At 42.3% G+C, this 22,185-nt stretch overlaps 1 protein-coding gene across 1 annotated transcript in view; it reads right to left on the bottom strand.

The window, feature by feature from the left end:
* The window catches only part of vwa5b1 (von Willebrand factor A domain containing 5B1), a 365,847-nt gene that overhangs the window by 205,589 nt on the left and 138,073 nt on the right, over positions 1 to 22,185 (bottom strand). The window contains exons 7-16 of the mRNA XM_037683802.1: positions 17,922 to 18,135; positions 17,743 to 17,870; positions 15,926 to 16,004; positions 15,703 to 15,770; positions 15,084 to 15,296; positions 14,273 to 14,387; positions 7,785 to 7,975; positions 6,685 to 6,925; positions 3,635 to 3,928; positions 1,540 to 1,677 (exon numbers count right to left, since the gene is read on the bottom strand). Of these exons, the coding sequence (XP_037539730.1) occupies positions 1,540 to 1,677; positions 3,635 to 3,928; positions 6,685 to 6,925; positions 7,785 to 7,975; positions 14,273 to 14,387; positions 15,084 to 15,296; positions 15,703 to 15,770; positions 15,926 to 16,004; positions 17,743 to 17,870; positions 17,922 to 18,135 (1,681 nt within the window). The remainder of the gene's footprint in view (positions 1 to 1,539; positions 1,678 to 3,634; positions 3,929 to 6,684; positions 6,926 to 7,784; positions 7,976 to 14,272; positions 14,388 to 15,083; positions 15,297 to 15,702; positions 15,771 to 15,925; positions 16,005 to 17,742; positions 17,871 to 17,921; positions 18,136 to 22,185) is intronic.

Here is a 22,185-nt window from a genome sequence, read left to right as displayed (position 1 = left end):
CACACAGACCAGTATTTGCAGTTTGACTCCCATCACCCTTTGGAGCACAAGTTAGGAGTCATCAGGACTCTGTATCACAGAGCAGACAGCGTCCCCACTAGCTCAGGAGCCAGGCAGAAGGAGAAATCCCACACAAGACAGGCTCTAGAGCAATGTGGATATCCTAACTGGGCCTTCCGAAAAGCAGAGAAGAAACCCAAACAGGACTCCAGTCAGCCAACAGGTGAAAAGGAGGAACCCAGACCCAGACCAGTGGTCATTCCATATGTTGAGGGAGTATCAGAGAAACTTAGACGTTTATTTTCTAAACATAACGTCCCAGTGGCTTTTAAACCCCAAAATACATTACGGCAAAGACTGGTTCATCCCAAAGATCCAGTCCCCTGGCACAAACAGAGTAATGTTGTGTATGCTGTTCAGTGTCAGGAGGGCTGTGATCAGTCTTACATGGGGGAAACAAAACAGCCACTGGCCAAAAGGATGGCCCAGAACAGAAGATCAACATCATCAGGCCAGGATTCTGCAGTCTACACTCATCTCCAGGCCAGCGGTCACTCTTTCAGGGATGAAGATGTGCACATCCTGGATAGAGAGGAACGATGGTTTGAGAGAGGAGTAAAGGAGGCCATCTTTGTGAAAAGAAACCATCCATCGTTAAACAGGGGTGGAGGCCTACGTGTTCAATTGTCCTCCTCTTACAATGCTGTGATTGCTAGTATCACTCAGCCCTCTGTGAATAGTAAACAGCCATCAGTGTGCTAATGATACATTGTTAGGCTGATGGTCCTTCTTGAGCATGTGATCAGCTGGTTTTGGTTGTCAGCAGCAAAACTGGTTGATCTACTCTGAGAAGGTGCTATTTAAGAGACTGAGGAAGTCTCTCGGATGAGAGACGAAACGTTTCTACATTTTTTTGTTGTTTTGCTTTGTTTTGGTTTTTTTGAATGTCCAGAGGACCAGATTTAACTTTTTTAGATTTTTCTACCTGGATTATTGAGCATGCATCAGGATATATGCTCCCAATGTTTTGTTGGTCTTATTTTTTTGTAAATAATAATTTTATTTTTTTTTGCGGTTTTATTTTTTATTTATTTTTTCATCTTTAGATCCTATGATGTCATCAAGTACTCGAGTCCTACTCGAGGTTTATTATGGTAATGTCGAGTTTAAAAATTATGTAGTCGTTAAACCCCTAACATATATGTTATATATGTATATATATATACATATACATATACACATATACATGCATATACATATACACACACACACATATATATATATATATATATATATATATATATATATATATATATATAGTGGTTACTAGGATTCTTCTTGTTGTCTAATCAATTAACTAATCTTTTCACGTTATTTAATGAGCTATAAGTACTAATTCTAAACTAAAATTTGTATTTATTCCTTTAATTTAAATGTCAGAAAAATAAGGACTTCAACAGAAAATAGGGTCAGACTGTACTTATCTATTTATATATGATCATAGGATTGACTGATGGGCATTTGAGCCTTATAACTTACCAGCATTTATGTATTCAACACATGTCGGCAAATACTCATTGGTGTCCAGGTCAATAGGAATCAATGTTGTGTATTTGCTCAGTATATTGCAAGATTTGCTGGTGTGAATGGCATATACCTGGTACTTCCTGCCACAACCTGTGAATATGAAAAGCATAAAATATTATGAACATATCTCAGAAATAAATATCATGTAACTTTGTTGTTTTGTTTTGTCTGCTACAACTTCAGTAAAATCATAGAGTCCCACTGGGCTGAGACTTTTGGGAGACTAGTTCGTGACTCAAAATTGCAAGAAAGTAGTAAATGTCTTGATGCATTTTCACAGAATTCTGTTTTTGCAACCAGTGAGCCAGCATTTTGAGTGGCTAGTTATTAAAAATATGGTCTATTTTTATGTGCACAGATTGCAAAACTGCATTCTAGGCCGTGTTCATTATTTTTTTGTCTAGCTCCCACTTTGACTTGTTTTGGACCCACCTCAGCAGCCACCCCACATTTATACGACTAGACCAGTTTTTCAATAGGTATTTTTTATCAGTGTGGTTTTGAGGCCTGGACATTAAACTTGGATTGTCTGTCAGAGGATCACTGTGCAGGTGTCCAAATACAGCTATAGAGCTTGTAAGACAACTTGGACCCTCCAATGACAATCTGAGACTATTTTGAGGGGAAAATCATCATATGGACCTCTGTCACTCACATGTGGAAATAGAAACCACCACAAAAATAGCTAAATACTCTAAAGACTCCATGAATGCCATTCCCCAACCTGTCGCAGCCCAGCAAAATATAACTTTTAATGATGTTCAGAGAAACATTAAATGGATTGTTTTGTCAATTTTCAGTGATGTTCTGTTGAATAGCTAATAATAGCTAGTCCCTGTCAGCTGTGAAAGCAGTCATAGAGAATGAAATAATAAAGAAAGAGGAAAAGTATATCTAAGAATCATGCTAAAAGGAAACAGCTACTAACTAAACAGATAATATTGTGCAGATTGTAAAGGTTTTTCTCCAGACTCCACGCTCAATGACTGATGTCATGGTTGATAACTAACTACTCATAACTATTTGACAGAACATTACTTCAAAAAATGACCAAATTATACATTTCAAGATACAGAGGGTGGGCATGTGACAACAGGTCTACAGTGGTTTTGAGCATCCACAAAACGTCTGTAAGGTGAAGATCATTCATCATTGTGGTGGCAGCATATCAAGGTTCTGGGTGAAGCACTGGAAGGCGTGAGAAAATGGCTGTTGTGTGTCCATGATTCAGGGCATGTATTGCTGCTGGTGGCACAGACATATCACACCCTGCCATTATCTCTGCAACAAATTGGTTCATGCTTTCATCGCACGCTCCATGTACCAATAAAGGTAGTGCAACATTTAGCCATGCTTTGTTTGCTTTTTGGACACAAGGCAAGAAACGCTTTCATCGTGGTCAGGTCTGCAGATTGGTGTAAAAACCCTTCACTTGCATCTTCTCATGCAGCTGAATGGTAATGATGGATGCCCTTTCAGCTGCTCCCCTCTGCAGGGGTCACCATAATGAGCAAACTTGCATAAGAGATTTGGGAGATGTTTTATACAAAATGCCATTCCTAACGCAACCTGGGCTCAAACCTGCAGCCTCAGAATTACAAGACCATGGCACAGACCACCAAACTATTGCGGCCCAGAACCTGAGATGTGGTGTAATCATATATTTGTATTGTGGAAATGTGATGCTGACATATAAAGCATAGCGAGGGTGCAGGAGAATGTCTCAGGGCCATTGAATATAGCAGGAAAAGGTATTAGTAAGACGTTAGCAGCATTGTAAAGCAGCATTGTGACTGCCTTCACTCTGAAGAAGGGGTTTTAAATTGGCCACAATCCAGTCATTTAGGCTGTGTAGGTGGTGAAGAGCATAGCAGGACTGCCATTCGGTCTGAAGTGTAACTCTTTGTTTAATCAACAGAAAGTGGCTTTGGTGTTCAAAAATCTCCAAATCAGAAAGTGAATGAGTATTATATAATACCAACAGTAAAAATTCCTTTAATTTAACATCCTGCAGTTTTTTAAACACTTGAATCCCAGATTAGCTCACCGTGCTCTATCTCAGACTCCTTCTCTGCCATGTGCTCAAAGTCCCGTATGATGGAGCGCCCAGCCAGGTGGTGGAAGGTTTCATTCCACAGATCCTCGTGAACCTTTTCCTCACGTTCCCGGCCATTTAAAAAAGGCTTGATATCAAAGGCCACCTCCCATTTCATTGGTTTTCCACACAGCAGTCCTGACACCACTGCCTTGCAGTCTCCTTTGTGGTGGCCAGCAGATCCCAGATCTGACATGTGAACCTCTTGGGGGGTTTCTGCTTGACACAGCTGGTGTCCATATCCCTCTGAAATATTACAGGAGAAACATATTATTCATAAAAAGACTTATTGCTTCACTATAGGCTGCTATGTCATTTCCATTAGACTTGGCCTGGCTGATCATCCAGTTGTATTGTTCTTTCAAGGACCACAAGTTCTTTAAGTAGTCAAAATTATCAAACCGGTTAAAAAATAACTTTCCTCAATTAAAAGCAAAAAAGACAGTGTCTGATTATTGCCCATGACAGAATGATTACATTATTCAGGCAACAAATTGGCTTCTGTTAAGTGACTGTATTAAAAAAAATACAAAAACATGACCATAACTACAAAACTGTAATTGTTTCCAAAGTGACTCCTCTTGCTACGGTATTGGTACAAACTCTTTGATATACTCTTTGAACCACTTTGGCTGTGGCTGCCTGCCTGGGAGGAGTCCACGGGGGACAGGACAGCCCCCAGAAACCATCTTATCACCAGCAAACTGGTTGGTCCACTAAAGGAGTGTACTGCTTAGTGAGGAAAATAGTTTACTTGGGACTCCTCAGACTGATAAAGCCCACCGGATAGAGGGGGAAACGTCTTTCCACAAAAAAGAAACTGTCCAGATGACCTAACTGACCATTATTGGAGTTTGTACATGGATGACTGAGCATGAACTTTGATGTCTTTGATATACCATCAACAAATTGGGGGTGTTATTTGCATTTACCTCCTTTTCCTGTGTACAGTGTAACTTGCTGAATAATCATGATATCCTGGTTCAACTACCGGATAGTCCAAAATATGAAATTCTAGACCAGGGCTATAAAACCAAATCGCTGGGAGAGCCCCAGTTACTGAAATCCAACAGCTCAGGGGACACACATCCTGCAAGTGTTGTTATTATATAAATATAATTTACAAGTTAAAATCTAGTTTTTAATCTGTAGATGAAGACCATCAGTAGAAAAGTGATTTTAATAAAAGAGGATGATGCAAAAAAAAAAAAACATGCAGGATGAACTCTATAATGAGGTCACAATAGAGCTCAAATGCTTACTCCATCATTGAATCAATCAACCTTTATTTATACAGGTAAATCCCATTGAGCCTCGAGGACTCATTTACAAGAGAGACCTGATAAAAGAATGAGTGAACTCATCTGATTGGGTGAGTCCTCTAGAGGTGGCATGAAAACGTAAGAGACTTGAGGCTTTCTGATGATTTCTGTGATAATAATAAAAGTGTAATAAAGGACCGTCATCCTCTTCCTCATATGGAAGGCTTGTTCACAAAACTGGCTGGTGCATACATTTTAGCCGACTGATTTAGGCTCAACTTACCACCAGCAGCCTCTCCGTCTTCAATGTTGCAGTGTTACTGCTTGTGTTCAGTAACACTGCAACATTGAAGATGTTGAGGGACTTTTTTTCAGTTCACTGGAGTTCCTTTGGGACTTGTTTCAGTACCCACCCCCCCCCCCCCCCCCACACACACACACACAAAAAAGAACACTGTTCTGAAAGATTTGTCAGGGGTCCAGAACTATTTGGATAATATTGCAGTGTATGGGATATCCAAGAAACATAAGGATGAACATCAACAAGCTGTTCTTCAATGCCTTAAAGATGTGGGCCTACAGACCAACTTCAGAAAAAGCTAATCTGGTCAGTTTGGTATTTCATTCCTGGGACCTGTCATTTCTGAGCAGGGTCTGTGCCCCAGTCCAGATAACCTGACCACCATCATTGAAGCTCCTGCACCAAAAGATATGGCAGCTCTCTGTTCATTCCAGGGCTAACAACTAGGTTTAGCAAACTTCTACCAAGCTATGCAACAGTGGTTGAGTTACTGTGAGAACTACTTCAAACAAATGTTCTAGCTGAGATCAAATGGACTGATGCAGCAGGAATGCATCACAACTTTCATTTTGCTCCAGTGAAACATGAAGGGCTGATAGAGTAGAGGAACCCCTCGGCCCAAAACATTGTTCTGCAAAGGGAAAACCATGCAACAACCTTAAAAAATCTGAATAAAAAAAACATGAATAAAAATCTTGTAAGTTCAAGCTTATTTTAGCTGTAATTCTGATAGTGTTCTGTGCTTATATATTTGCAGTTAATGGCACTTTGGCCAACAGAATAGTTAAAGATAAATTAGAGACACTTAATTTTGTGTTACAGAATACTAACTTTTCTAATAAAATGCTTGACTAATGCATGACAAAGTTCTTTTCTGAGGTTAACATACACAAAGTGAACATTACGCTAAAGATTTTTATGCTAGCTTTGTTGAAAATTAACAAGGTTGTTCATTTTGGTAACAGGGGAAATGATGTGTTGTAGATTTCCACAATGAATGCATTTATGTTATTATTATTATTATTATTTTTTTTTTTTTTTTTTGCTGGTACTTGTTATTGCTAGAGGCTACTGATGTGACCACATAAAGCAGAAGAGACTGTGTTAGTTGAAAAAGGAGATTAAGATAAAGGACATGACGGTGTTCTGTAATGGCATCTGGAATAACAGCATTCTTGCTGTAATAAAGTTTAATCTCTTGTTTCATTTTAACACCCAGAACAAACTGCACATGATCAGGGTGTAGTACAACAAAGTTAAAGTTTTGATTTGAATTAAACATTAATTAACATATCAAAACTCTTGAAAGGGAAAATACTACATTAGTCAAAATACAACAAAAAAATATTATCCTTTAAAAAAATTCAGCCAATGGCCTCCAGTCATTGAAGGTCAGTAAGTTTGCCAACAGCCCAGCCCTATTAGTGATGTGCTCTCACCTGTGTCTCCTATGCTGCCTACAGAGGGGCTGTCTGTGGACGATCTGGATCCATCTTCCCCAGCGGGGTTGCGAGCCACCGGCGCCCCACTGCTGTCACCGTGATGAGAGCTGTCCTGCAGCTGGAAATGGAGCTCAGAGTCCTCTTCTTGTGGCAGAGGTGGCTCCTGCTGAGGGAGTTGCATGTGACAGCTGGCAGGTCGTCCTCTGAACGATGTGGCACACAGGCTGGCCACCTGCGGCTGAAAACAGCCAAAATGTGTTTAAATTCAAACACCCAGGAGCTATCACAGACATCATAAGGTTTGGAACAAGGGAAGCTAATTGTTATTCTGATCATTCCTGTGTTTCACTCAAAGCTTTCTCTACTGTTTATTTATTTCAAGTGATGGCAGGAGTCAGCACTCCATATCTGTTTAAAATAAATTAAAAGTAAAAAAGAATTAATCAGTTTCTTAAGGTCTCTGATGACAATTAAAAAATAACATAAAATAAAGCAACACATGTTTACTGTATGTCCAAGTAATAATCCAAGAACTGTAACAGAAATAGTATGTAATCTGTTTAGGAAGTACAACAGCCTTCAGGGTGTCATGTTTCATGCACCTTAATTTAAATAGGGATTTGTTACATCCATTCATTAAGTTCAACAGGGTGTAATGGACCCTCAGCGGGATTTACAAGAGCCGAGACAGTTTTCTCCTGTTAATTCTGTTTAGTCATACTCGTATTACTCACTGAGTAATATTCAAACCTAATTGTGATTCATTAATTTTGCCTTGATTACGGAGAAGGACACATTACAGTCTGTTTTTGATTATACTCCAAACCAGGCGTGGGGTCAGGTGGCTTTTCAATATGGCAAACCATTCTGAATTCAAATTAATATTTTTGCATGAAAGGTTGATGGCTCTGTCGTTATATGACATAAGATTTCTTACACTGTACTGGTTCTTTTGGTGTACATGCACCAGCAACACTGATAGGACAGCATAAACTATTTAGGGTCTGCTGTTAGCTAAAAAGTACCAGAACTAAAAAGAATTGTTAAAAAAGGGTGCATGAACTCTGTGTCTGGTAGGTAAGAGTGTTTGGACACACCTGGTAGTCATTTTTCCACTGAGCTTCATGCTCGGGGCTCATCTGGCCCGTCAGTTCCTGGACTTTGGACCTTCTCAGTGGATTCTTGGGCACCACAGAGCTGGGGTCACTGGATGTGTAGGTTTTTTTGGCTGGGTTGTAGTCTGGGATTTGATTTGTGCTGTATGCACGCCTCCTTGGTGATGCATCGTCTGAATGCGATGTCAAAAGTCATTATAATAGAAAACAAAATGGTGTAATTTAGTAAAGATAATTATTAGCTCTGTCACTCTGAAATGAAAACTGCTAATTTAACAGGGATGCATGTTTCTTTTCTGAAAGAAACAAGCTGTCAACCAGAATGTATTTTATTTTATTCAACAAAAACATTCATTTGAGTAAACAGATTAAGCACGCACTGTCCTTTTTTTCTTTTGTGCAAACACAAATTTCTAAATGACATGTTCAACAAGAAATAAATGCTAGTTTAATAATAGCATTATCTAAACCACATACGTCAAACGCAAAGCCCGGGGTCCAAATGTGGCCCTCATTGACATTTTTTCTGGCCCCCAAGATGATGTCCATCCATCCATCCATCCATTTTCTTTACCCGCTTATTCCATTTCGGGTCACGGGGGTCGCCGGTGCCCATGTCCAGCAATCACTGTGCGAGGGGCGGGATACACCCTGGACGGGTCGCAAGTCCATCACAGAGACAAACGAGACAAACAACCATTCACTCTCTCACTCACACCTAGGGACAATTTAGAGTTACCAATCAGCCTAACATGCATGTTTTTGGACTGTGGGAGGAAACGGGAGCACCCGGAGAAAACCCACGCATGCACGGAGAGAACATGCAAACTCCACCCAGAAAGGCCCCTGGACCGGGGTTTGAACCAGGGACCTGCTCGCTGAGAGGCAGCAGCTCTACCAGTTGCGCCACCGTGCTGCCACCCAAGATGATGTGTTAAGTAGTATTTTAGTATTGGTCTTGGTCTTAAGACTGGTCTCAAGACCACTTTTTGATGGTCTCAGTCTTGTCTCGTACTCGACCGCATTTGGTCTCGATCTTCTCTAGGTCTCAGACATTGAGGACCCGGGATTTTACAGGTCCTTCTCAAAAAATTAGCATATTGTGATAAAGGTCATTATTTTCCATAATGTAATGATAAAAATGAAACTTTCATATATTTCAGATTCATTGCACACCAACTGAAATATTTCAGGTCTTTAATTGTTTTAATGCTGATGATTATGGCATACAGCTCATGAAAACCCAAAATGCCTGTCCCAAAAAATTAGCATATTTCATCCCACCAATGAAAGACAAGTGTTTTTAATACAAAAAACGCCAACCTTGAAATAATCATGTTCAGTTATGCACTCAATACTTGGTCGGGAATCCTTTTGCATGAATGACTGCTTCAATGCGGCGTGGCATGGAGGCAATCAGCCTGTGGCACTGCTGAGATGTTATGGAGGCCCAGGATGCTTCGATAGCGGCCTTAAGCTCATCCAGAGTGTTGGCTCTTGCGTCTCTCAACTTTCTCTTCACAATATCCCACAGGTTCTCTATGGGGTTCAGGTCAGGAGAGTTGGCAGGCCAATTGAGCACAGTAATACCATGGTCAGTAAACCATTTACCAGTGGTTTTGGCACTGTGAGCAGGTGCCAGGTCGTGCTGAAAAATGAAATCTTCATCTCCATAAAGCTTTTCAGCAGATGGAAGCATGAAGTGCTCCAAAATCTCCTGATAGCTAGCTGCATTGACCCTGCGCTTGATAAATCACAGTGGACCAACAGCAGCAGATGACATGACACCCCAGTGACTGTGGAAACTTGACACTGGACCTCAAGCAATGTGAATTATGTGTCTCCTCTCTTCCTCCAGACTCTGGGACCTTAATTTCCAAAGGAAATACAAAATTTACTGTAATCAGAGAACAACTTTGGACCACTCAGCAGCAGTCCCAGGCGAGATGCTTCTGACGAAGTCTCTTGTTCAAGAGTGGCTTGACCTGGGGAATGCGGCACCTGTAGCCCATTTCCTGCACACGCCTGTGCACGGTGGCTCTGGATGTTTCTACTCCAGACTCAGTCCACTGCTTCCGTAGGTCCCCCAAGGTCTGGAATCGGCCCTTCTCCACAATCCTCCTCAGGGTCCGGTCACCTCTTCTCGTTGTGCAGCGTTTTCTGCCACACTTTTCCCTTCCTACAGACTTCCCACTGAGGTGCCTTGATACAGCACTCTGGGAACAGCCTATTCCTTCAGCAATTTCTGTCTGTGTCTTACCCTCTTGCTTGAGGGTGTCAATGATGGCCTTCTGGACAGCAGTCAGGTCAGCAGTCTTACCCATGATTGCAGTTTTGAGTAATGAACAAGGCTGGGAGTTTTTAAAAGCCTCAGGAATCTTTTGCAGGTGTTTAGAGCTACGTCGTTGATTCAGATGGTTAGGTTAATAGCTTGTTTAGAGAACCTTTTCATGATATGCTAATTTTTTGGGACAGGCATTTTGGGTTTTCATGAGCTGTATGCCATAATCATCAGTATTAAAACAAAGACCTGAAATATTTCAGATGGTGTGCAATGAACCTGAAATATATGAAAGTTTCATTTTTATCATTACATTATGGAAAATAATGACCTTTATCACAATATGCTATTTTTTTAGAAGGACCTGTATTTCAAGACCAGTCAAGACCACAACTGTGGAAATATCAATAAATTGCCAGAATATTGTCCAGTTTATTTGTTAACATCCTTGTTTTTATTGGATGTAAAACATACTGGTTCAAATCCAAGCGATAACGTGACTCATTGCTAAATACATGTTTTTGTTATCGCTCTCACGCCCACCCCCTTTCACTCGCAAGCGTCACTTAGAGAAAATGAGAAATGATTGTCTGGGTGCAGGAGAAGATGTCTGCCATATCATCAGTTATAAAATTTGGCTATTTAAATCTCAAAGAATATACTTGTAACTACTTGTTTGGCATTTGATGAAACTGCTTCCAGTTTAACAGTTATGTAATTTTATTGTTGAATCACATGAAGTTAGGCCACTGAATGTCTGATTTCTTTGTTATGTAGCTTTGAAAATTTATAAAAGCTGATATATTCATTCAAAAGCAAACTTAAAGTTGCAGTATGTAACTTTTATATATTTTATATTTTATTTATTTTATTTGAGGTCTTGGTCTCGACTTGGTCTCAGACCCTAAAAGTCTTGGTCTTGTCTCGGTACACTCTGCTCTTGGTCTTGACTTGGTCTCGGGTTAGGTTTCTTGAACACAACACTAGTTTAAGTGTAAAATGCTTTTATCACTTGAATTTTTGTAGTAATCTTTGATTATGATGTGGAAAGCACAACAGAGAACATCAAATGAGACCAATCAAACTCTTGTTGAGGAACCTGTGACCAAGAGAAGATGTTGGATTTCTGACTTGAGTTAATGCAGTTTCGGAAAATGGCCGTTTGAACCCAGTTTTTAATTTTGGTCCCATTTTGTAACTAATGCAGTGAGTTTGACACCCCTGATCTAAACGCTCACAATGTTTTCACATTTTCATGACAGCTTGTCATCACATTCAAGTAAAGAAACTGGACATAGCAGGAGATGAAGTGAATAATGCAAATTGTGCAGCCTTTAGTTCAAATATAAAAGTCATGCGCTAACACTAACATGGCAAAAGGCTCGCAGTAGCAATGCTAACAGGCTAACATGTTAACATGTTTATCATTTCCTCATCTTAGTTAGCTGTTAACAACGTATGAATGAGACAAACTCAAATATTAGTTTGATGAGAAGAAACGGATGTTTCCCCCTTAAGGCAACATGAGTGTTTAATAACTGATCATTTTTCACTTAAATGTTTTTTCCAAAAAAACAGGACATTAACATCTATTTATTTTTGATGAATATTAAATTCAAACCCTGCCCAAAAAAGTTAAGCACCCAGACAGAGTGGTAGGAATTAAACAAAACGGCATGTGTGGAAAGGTCATGATTATACAGTACTAGCAGATGTTGTTGCTCTTCTGTGCTGGGCCATCCTTTTGGCCCACACAGCACAGAAGTGCAACAACATCAGGCCAGGATTCTGCAGTCTACACTCATCTCCAGGCCAGCGGTCACTCTTTCAGGGATGAAGATGTTCACATCCTGGATAGAGAGGAACAATGGTTTGAGAGAGGAGTAAAGGAGGCCATTTTTGTGAAAAGAAATCGTCCATCATTAAACAGGGTGGAGGCCTCCGGGTTCAACTGTCCCCCTCTTACAATGCTGATCCATTGTTAGGCTGATGGTCCTTCTAGATCACGTGAGCAGCTGGTTTTGGTTGTCAGCAGCAAAACTGGTTGATCCACTCTGAGAAGGTGCTATTTATAAGACTGAGCTGAATACAGCACCTCAGACTGAGGAAATCTTTTGGATGAAAGACGAAACGTTTCTACATTTTTTGTTGTTTTGCCTTGTTTTGTTTTTTGACTGTCCAGAGGACCAGATTTAACTATTTTGGATTTTTCTACCTGGATTATTGAGCAAGCATCAGGATATAACAAGCATTGTTATATTTGGAGGGGAAAAAGAGGGACATTTGCACCATCCTAACTATGAAGTACGGGGCCGGCAGCATCATGTTGGAGGTTTATACATACATTGAAATATGATAACATACGAAGACTCAGAATTTAAAATTTACAATATAGATGATGTGATTGATAAAAACTTTTTTCCTGAAATTAAAGAGTGTGAGTATTACAATGAAGAAAAATTCAATGAAATTAAAATGTCTAAAGATGACTTCTCAATTATTCATATTAATAGTAGAAGTATAAACACTAATTTATCTAGAAGTATAAACATTAATTGATCTAAAATAACAGATTATTTAAATCAGTTAAATAGAACTTTCAGTATAATAGCAGTCTCAGAAACATGGCTAAATGAGGAAAATATAAAAAGTGTTATTATTGAAGGGTATGAACTTTAACATGTGAACAGAAACAATAAACGAGGTGGAGGCGTAGCTCTACTTGTAAATAAGGTAATTAAATGTAAAATGATCAATAAATTGTCAGTAGCTGTGGATAACATTATGGAAATGATTACAGTTTAAATATTACACGAGACTTCCAAAAATATAATGATAAGTTGTGTATATCGATCACCTGATTCAAATATTGAATCATTCACCAATCACATCATGACAATATTGGAAAAAAGTTCTTATAAATCATTTTTTGTGTGGAGATTTTAATATAGACCTGGGAAATAAAACAGACTCAAATAATATCGGAACATTTATAAACTCAATGTACAGTTTAAATCTTTATCCATTGATTTCAAAACCCACAAGAATTACTATCCATAGTGTAACGAACCCCTTCAACTCTGGACCAAAATCACCACAACAGAGAGACTTAGATTACAAAATTTATTGTAGAAGCCCTCGTTTCTCAAAAGTGAGTCTGGTTCTGGTGTCGATCACTGGGTCAAAGGCTGGAATGAGTCTGTAGGCGGGAAGAGAACGGTTAGTGGCCAGGCATGAGACAGAAGTGAGAGCAAATGTCTGAGAAAGGTAACCACTAACCGTTTCTCTAGTTGAAGGGGGCTCAGAAGAGAAGAGTCGTTCCAGCTGGATGGATTCACTGCAGGAGGGGTGATCCAGGCTGCAGCGAAGAGACCGAGAATGGGTGGATGGTGATGAGGTGTTGATCCACAACGGCGTTGGACCAGCAACCGGTCCGTGAGGCAGATGTCGAGGTCAGACAGGCGAGGGTTGTTACCAGAGCGCAGGAAAACGACGGTACCAAACAGGAGCAGGCGAGAAGACAGTGTGAGGCAGGCGTGAGTCGAAAACCGATGAGAGGAGACGTAGATCCGATGAGGAGCAGGCTGGAGGCGAAGTCAGGCGAGCAGGAGTCCAAAACCATAAAGCAGCACGAGGAGGTGAGGATATCAAGACCAGGAAGAGGGACAGGAGCAGGGCAGGTAAACGGGGCAGGAGAGAAACTATGAAGGAACAGGAGACTATGAGGGAATCAGGAGACAGAAGCGCGGGATAACTACTGGCAGGTAAACAGTTTTCGACTATCTGGCACTCACCCTGTGTGCCGGTCAGGTTTATAAAGGGTGCAGCAACAGGTGCAGCTAATGAGAAGTCATCAGTGTGGAGTGTGGTGAAGAGAAGACAAACTTAAAGTCACATGCAGCCAGCAGAGAGGAGATAAGAGTGCTGCAGAGAAGGAAGTCTGAAAACCAAGAAAAAACAAACAACAGGAGAAAGATAGAAAAGAAGAAGAGTCCACAGACACCAAGCAGTGAACAGAGTGAAAAGAATTTAAATCAGACAGGCGTGAATCGTGACATATCCCCACCTCAAGGGACGCCTCCTGGCGTCCCACCTGGTTAGTCCGGATGATCGGCGTGGAAGGCAGTGATGAGGGATTTGTCCAAGATGTGGCGAGAAGGAACCCAGGAGCGTTCCTCAGGGCCATAACCCTCCCAGTCGACCAGATACTGGAGGCCGCGACCCCTCCTCCTAGAACGGAGGAGGCGATGGACCGTGTAGGCAGGAGACCCGTCAATCAGGCGGGCGGGTGGGGGGGGAGCGAACTGAAGGGTGAAATTTCAACGAGATGACGGGTTTAACGCAGGAGACGTGAAAAGTGGGGTGCACACGAAAGGACTTGGGTAGGGTGAGACGTACAGAGACTGGATTGATAATCTTGGAGATGGGAAAAGGACCAATAAAACGGGGAGCGAGTTTGCGAGACTGGGCCTTGAGGGGAATGTTCTTGGTGGAGAGCCAGACGTTTTGGCCCACCTTATAGGTGGGTTGACAAGATCTACGGCGATCAGCTTTCTTAATATAAATCGCCGTAGTTTTCAGTAGGGCCTGTCTGGCTCTCCTCCAGGCCCTCTGGCATTTGAGAGCCATCAGGTGAGCAGAGGGAACCACGGCCTAGGGCTCCTGGAGGGAAAAAAAACGGGGGTTGAAAACCAAAAACATCATAAAAAAGGGGAGAGACCAGTGGCGGAGGAGGGGAGGGAATTGAGTGCATGCTCAACCCAGGGCAGAGCAAGGGACCATTTGTCGGGGTCCTTGTGACACAAGAGGCGTAATTTACTCTCCACCTCCTGGTTGGCTCTTTCAGTCTGACCATCAGTCTCGGGATGAAACCCTGAAGAGAGACTGATGGAGATGCCTAATAGGCTGCAAAACTCCCTCCAAAAGAGGGAAATGAACTGAGGACCCCTATCTGAGACAATGTCAAGGGGAAGCCCGTGGAGTCTAAACACTTCTCAGACCATGATGTGAGCGAGCTCTTTAGAAGAGGGCAGTTTGGGAAGGGGAACCAGGTGGGTCATCTTAGAGAAACGGTCCACGACCGTAGGAATGACCGAATGACCTTCAGAGTCCGAGAGACCGGTTATAAAATCCATCCCAATGTGGGACCAAGGACGTTTAGGACAGGGGAGAGGGCGAAGCAGTCCAGCAGGAGGATGCCTGGACGTCTTGGACTGTGAACACAGGGGACAGGAGCGGACGAAAGACTGGACGTCTTTAAACAAGGAATCCCACCAGAACTGTGACCGAACCACAGAGAGAGTCTTAGTAAGACCCGGGTGGCAAAATAAACGGGACGAATGGCAAAACTCAAGGACTTTAATAATCATTTCTGGGGGAACAAACAGACGGTTGTCAGGACAGTTGGGAGGAGGAGGACGAGACCGACAGGAGGCTCTCAAGTTATCCTCGAGACGAGTCATGGCCAGGCGGGTAGCTTCGGGTAGAATGAAACTCTCCTCCTCCAAGGGAGAAGAAGAGACATCCTCAGCAAGGCAGGATAGGGCGTCTGGCTTGGTATTTTTCTCTCCTGGACAATAGGACAAAGTAAAATGAAAACGAGAGAAAAAAAGTGCCTACCTGGCCTGACGGGGGTTTAATCGGCGTGCCGACCTGAGATACTCCAGATTTTTGTGGTCTGTCCACACCTGGAAGGGAAATCTGGAGCCCTCCAGCCAGTGACACCACTCCTCCAAAGCGAGCTTGACGGCCAGCAACTCCCGATCCCCCACATTGTAGTTTCATTCAGCTGCCGACAGGCTCCTAGAAAAGAAAGCACAGGGATGGAGACGACCCATCTTACTGCGCTGACTGAGTATGGCCCCCACCCCTGTGCTGGAGGCATCCACCTCCACGACGAAGGGTTCCTCAGGGTTAGGGGCCTGGAGAATGGGGGCGGAAGATAAAAGGGTTTTGAGTTTGTTAAAAGCTTCTTCAGCGACCAGGGACCAAACGACGCGTGACTTAGTGGAAGTGAGTGAGTGGAGGGGTTTGGAGATGAGACTGTAACCTTTAATGAATCTACGGTAAAAATTAGCGAACCCCAAGAACCGCTGAGGTTGTTTACGGTCCTTGGGGGTGGGCCAATCCACGACCGCCGCAATCTTTTTACAGTCCATCTCCATCTTATCAGGAGAAATGACAAAACCAAGAAAAGATGTGGTGGAGACATAGAAATCACATTTCTCGGCCTTGACGAAAAGACTGTTCTGAAGAAGACGGGTAAGGACAGCGCAAACTTGTTTACGGTGAGAGGGGAGATCTTTGGAAAAAATAAGAATGTCATCTAAATAAACAAAAACAAATTGATTAACCATATCTCTTAAAACATTGTTGACCAAACTTTGAAAAACTGCTGGTACATTGGTTAACCCGAAAGGCATGACAAGATATTCATAATGTCCTGTGGGGGTATTGAAAGCGGTCTTCCACTCATCGCCCTCACGTATTCGAACTAAATGGTAAGCATTGCGGAGATCGAGTTTAGTGAAAATCTTAGCCCCTTGCAGGAGGTCAAATGCAGAGTTCATAAGGGGTAATGGATATTTGTTCTTTACAGTGATTTTATTTAGTCCACGGTAATCAATGCATGGATGAAGTGAGCCGTCCTTCTTCCCGACGAAGAAGAACCCTGCCCCGGCCGGAGAGATGGAGGGCCTGATGATGCCTGCCTGAAGGGACTCGTGGATGTAGTCCCTCATGGATTGTTGTTCGGGAACTGAGAGAGAATAAAGAGCACTTCTAGGGGATGAAGAGCCAGGAAGGAGGTCAATGGGACAGTCATATGGTCGATGAGGAGGGAGAGAGGTTGCCCGAACCTTATTAAAACCTCTTTCAGATTGTGATACTCAGTGGGAACCTTTGAGAGATCAGGATAAAACTCCACAGAACTTTTAACAGAGTCTTTGACTACCACAGCGTCCATGAGGCAGGAGGATAAACATTCCTCCGCCCAACCCAGGATCTCTCCCTTTTTCCAGTCAATATGAGGGTTATGTCTCTGGAGCCAGGTGGCACCTAAAACCACCGGTGACTGGGGGGAATTAATGACAAGGAAACTGATGGATCCCCCCCCCCCCCCCCAAATGAAGAGTTACAGGTTCGGTAATCTGCGATGAAGAGTTCAGAGGGTGACCGTCTAGGGCCACCACGGAGTGTTCTTTGGATGACTCGAGAATATTGATACCAGCTTTAATGGCGAAACTATAATCCATGAATTTGGTGTCGGCCCCAGAGTCAATAAACACCCACACAGGAATAGAGGACTTACCCGGAATGGAGAGGGTGGCTGGTTGGGTGACAGATGAGGAGAGTTTGGGTGAGAGAGTCCTGCTGAGTAAACCTCTCCTCATGTTTACTGAGCGAGTCCTTTTACCGGACACACAGAGATGATGTGTCCAGACCCCCCACAGTAGAAGCATAGGTGACCCCTTCGCCGCCTTTCACGTTCAGCGGGAGTGAGATGAATGCGGCCCAACTGCATGGGTTCCTCTGCAGGGAGAGAGGAAAAGACAAGAACTTAGGGGTCTTGGCTTCCAGAGGAGGTTCACTAACCATCGAGGTGGCTGGAAGAGCGCATGATCCTTGCTCCCTTGATCATTCAGCCAAGCGAAGGTCCACCCTGGTGGCCAAGTCCTCCAAGTCCTGTAGAGAGTAAGGGTAGCGCTTGGTAGCAAGACCATCCTTGATGTTGTCGTTGAGACCCCGGTAAAAAGCGTCAGTGAGCGCCTCCTCATTCCAATGGCTACCTGAAGCAATTGAATGAAAGTCAATGATGTAGTCAGTTACGCTGCGATTACCTTGACGGATGGAAAACAGGCGTCGGGCGGCCTCCCTCTTGGGAAGGACTGGGTCGAACACACGACACAGCTCCTTGGCAAAAGTCTGAAAAATGTAGCAGATAGGAGAGTCGCGCTGCCACTCAGCAGTTCCCCACCTCTTGGCCTTGCCGGAGAGGAGAGAGATTGTGTACGCCACCTTAGACCTTTCTGTGGTGAAACAAGAGGGTTGCATCTGAAAGTGAATTTCACATTGGGTAATGAAAGGTCTGCATTGATCTGGTTCCCCTGAAAATAGTTCGGGGGGGGGGGGGGGGGGCGAGATGATGCTCCCGAACTGACCCAGAAGCAGAGTGAGAAGTGGCAGAGTCTTGGTTAGTGGTCTGAGGTGTTAAGGTTTTTAACATGCGGACAATGTCCTCCATGCTCGATTCAAGTTTACCAATAGCGCCCTCGACACCAGAGCACCAGTCTGCAGAGGGTGAGTGGTCCATGTCTTTTGGCCAGATAGTTCTGTAACGAACCCCTTCAACTCTGGACCAAAATCACCACAACAGAGAGACTTAGATTACAAAATTTATTGTAGAAGCCCTGGTTTCTCAAGAGTCTGGTTCTGGTGTCGATCACTGGGTCAAAGGCTGGAATGAGTCTGTAGGCGGGAAGAGAACGGCTAGTGGCCAGGCATGAGACAGAAGCGAGAGCAAATGTCTGAGAAAGGTAACCACTAACCGTTTCTCTAGTTGAAGGGGGCTCAGAAGAGAAAAGTCGTTCCAGCTGGATGGATTCACTGCAGGAGGGGTGATCCTGGTGAGAGGAATCAGCCGGCTGCAGCGAAGAGACCGAGAATGGGTGGATGGTGATGAGGTGTTGATCCGCAACGGCGTTGGACCAGCAACCGGTCCGTGAGGCAGATGTCGAGGTCAGACAGGCGAGGGTTGTTACCAGAGCGCAGGAAAACGACGGTACCAAACAGGAGCAGGCGAGAAGACAATGTGAGGCAGGCGTGAGTCGAAAACCGATGAGAGGAAACGTAGATCCAATGAGGAGCAGGCTGGAGGCGAAGTCAGGCGAGCAGGAGTCCAAAACCATAAAGCAGCACGAGGAGGTGAGGATATCAAGACCAGGAAGAGGGACAGGAGCAAGGCAGGCAAACAAACTGGGCAGGAGAGAAACTATAAAGGAACAGGAGACTATGAGGGAATCAGGAGACAGAAGCGCGGGATAACTACTGGCAGGTAAACTGTTTTCGACTATCTGGCACTCACCCTGTGTGCCGGTCAGGTTTATAAAGGGTGCAGCAACAGGTGCAGCTAATGAGAAGTAGTCAGTGTGGAGTGTGGTGAAGAGAAGACAAACTTAAAGTCACATGCAGCCAGCAGAGAGGAGATAAGAGTGCTGCAGAGAAGGAAGTCTGAAAACCAAGAAAAAACAAACAACAGGAGAAAGATAGAAAAGAAGAAGAGTCCACAGACACCAAGCAGTGAACAGAGTGAAAGGAATTTAAATCAGACAGGCGTGAATCGTGACACATAGTGCTTCAATAATTGACAACATTTTTACAAATATAACAAATAAAGAACTTATGGGTGGCATTTTGATCACGGATGTCAGTGACCACCTACCAGTCTTCACCATCTATAAAAAAGATCAATATGATAGATCAATATGGTAGATAAAATTATGAAAAAAATAATAAACACATCAAAGAAAGCTCTAGATAAATTAAAAGAAGATTTAACAAAACAAAATTGGAAGGATGTATATGTTGATGATGGTAGCAAGACCATCCTTGATGTTGTCGTATGATGTAATTATGAATATTTTAAGAGCTTTGTATGAAAAAAATTGTGTACAAAAAAATTACACAAAGAAACATGTTCATGACAAACCGTGGATGACCAAAGGGTTAAGAAATGCTTGTAAAAAAAAGAACTACTTATACTCAAACTTTCTGAAATTAAGAACAAACGAAGCAGAACAGAGATATAAAAATTATAAAAATAAATTGGTAGGGATTATAAGAAAGCATAAAAAGAAATATTACAGTGAATTATTAGACAAAAGTAATGGTAATATGAGGGCAACATGGCAAATAATGAACAGTGTTCTGAATAATCATAAAACAAAAATCGAGCATTCCACAATATTTTGTAAAGGATGACAAAGAAATTTATGACCAAAATGAAATCGTAAATGGATTCAATCAACATTTTGTGAATATTGGCCCAAGTCTGGCAGCAAAAATCCCAAATATAGATAAAAATGTAAACCATACGGTTACGGATTACACAAACAGTTTTTTTCTTGGGGGAACTGATAAAGAAGAAATTATAACTATCGTAAAACATCTTGCAGATAAAAATCAAAAGACTGGATGGACATGGATATGATGCTGGTAAAGAATATTATCAACCTTTATTTATACAGGTAAATCCCATTGAGCCTCGAGGACTCATTTACAAGAGAGACCTGATTTCAACAAAGAAAGATGACAACAATGGACAACAGCAACAACAATAAGCAGTTATCAAAACTCATACTACAGTTTTTTTTTTTTTTTTTTTTTTAACAAATAGGATGGCTAAAAGGAAAAAGGTAACAAAACAAAAAACAGCTAGATTCCAAGACAAATGTAGAAAACTAAAAACAGGAACATGTCTGCATTGGACCCTGCCAGGAGTCCAACAGATTCTTAAAGACACTTAGAGAGGTCAAGGTCGAGAGCTTCAAATCTTTTTGTAAGATATTCCAGGAAACAGGAGCGGAGTAGGAGAAGGCCCTTTTGCCTAGTTCAGTCCTCACTGAGGGAACACTGCAGGTAATAATGTCCTGAGAGCGCACTCCGTAGCTGCACTCACGCAGAGACATGTAGGAGGAGATGTATGAAGGCAACAGACCAAGAAGTGATTTAAAGATGAAAATATACCAGTGAGAGAGTCTGCGTGAAGTTAATGATGTCCAGTTAACCAATGAATACAGAGTTCAGTGGTGGGTACGATAATCACAGCCAGTTATGAATCTTAGTGCACCATGATAGACAGCATCCAACATCTGCAGGGTTCTTGTAGGAGCGTTCATGTAAATAATATCACCAAAATCAATTGAGGGAAGGAAAGTCACAGATACAAGGCGTTTTCTAGCATTCAGGGTTAGACAGGATTTGTTTCTGAAAAAGAAACCCAGTTTAACTTTCAGTTTCTTTACCAAGTTTTCCACATGGAGCTTAAAAGAAAGATGTGAGTCGACCAAGATACCCAAATATTTATAGGAATCAACAAACTCAATGGGGACACCATTTGAGGATAAAATCGGAGGAAGAACTGCTGGGACCAACTTCCTATTTGAAAAAAGCATCCCTTTGGTTTTTTCGGCATTTAGGACAAGTTTGAGGCGGAACAAATCAGTCTGGATGTAGTTAAATGCAGATTTCAAAAGCTGAAAAGCCTTAGCAACTGTTTTAGCTCGACAATAAACAACTGTGTCGTCAGCATAGAAATGTATGGATGCATTAGGGATGTTTTTGCCTACATTATGTATGTAGATTGTAAAGAGGGTGGGTCCTAAGACTGAGCCTTGTGGTACACCATTGTTGAATGTTAAATAACTGGAGGAAGTACCATTATGTTGAACACATTGCCTACGGTCTGAAAGATAGTTAGAGAACCAACCAATGGTGTGATCTGAGAAACCAATTTCTGAGAGTTTATGACACAAGATGTTATGATCCACAGTGTCAAAAGCTTTAGACAGGTCTAAGAAAAGTGCAGCACAATAATCTTTAGCATCCAGTGCTTCAACAACATCATTAAGAACCTTCAGTGAAGCAGTGGTTGTGCTATGTTGTTTCCTGAAACCAGATTGATGTGGAGGTAAGATGTTAAATAAGTCCAGGTAATTTTTGATTTGAGAGTTTATCAGTTTTTCTAGAACCTTGGCTAAAATGCAGAGTTTAGAGATTGGTCGATAGTTGTTCAGTGAGGTGGGGTCTCCTCCCTTCAGCAAAGGAAGAACAAAGGCTGTTTTCCAAGTGTCTGGGATGGAGTTTTGTCTTATTGAGAGATTAAAGATGTGGGTCACAGGGACTGTGATGATATGAGCAGCCAGCCTTAAGAAATAAGGTGGAAGTTCATCTGGACCTGCAGATTTTTTAGGATCAAGATCTTTTAACAGTTTATTGACCTCACTGATTGAGAATGGAGAAAAAGAGAAGGTGTGATTAACTGAGGATTGACTTGTAGGAGGGATTTGATTTGTAGAAGTTTGGTTATTAAGTGAAGTGGCTGAT

This window comes from Nematolebias whitei, chromosome 11, assembly GCF_014905685.2.
Source record: "Nematolebias whitei isolate Nwh7 chromosome 11, NemWhi1, whole genome shotgun sequence".
Lineage (NCBI taxonomy): Eukaryota > Metazoa > Chordata > Actinopteri > Cyprinodontiformes > Rivulidae > Nematolebias > Nematolebias whitei.
The sequence above is the reverse complement of the archived record's forward strand: the minus strand, read 5'-3'. Positions and strand labels throughout refer to the sequence as shown.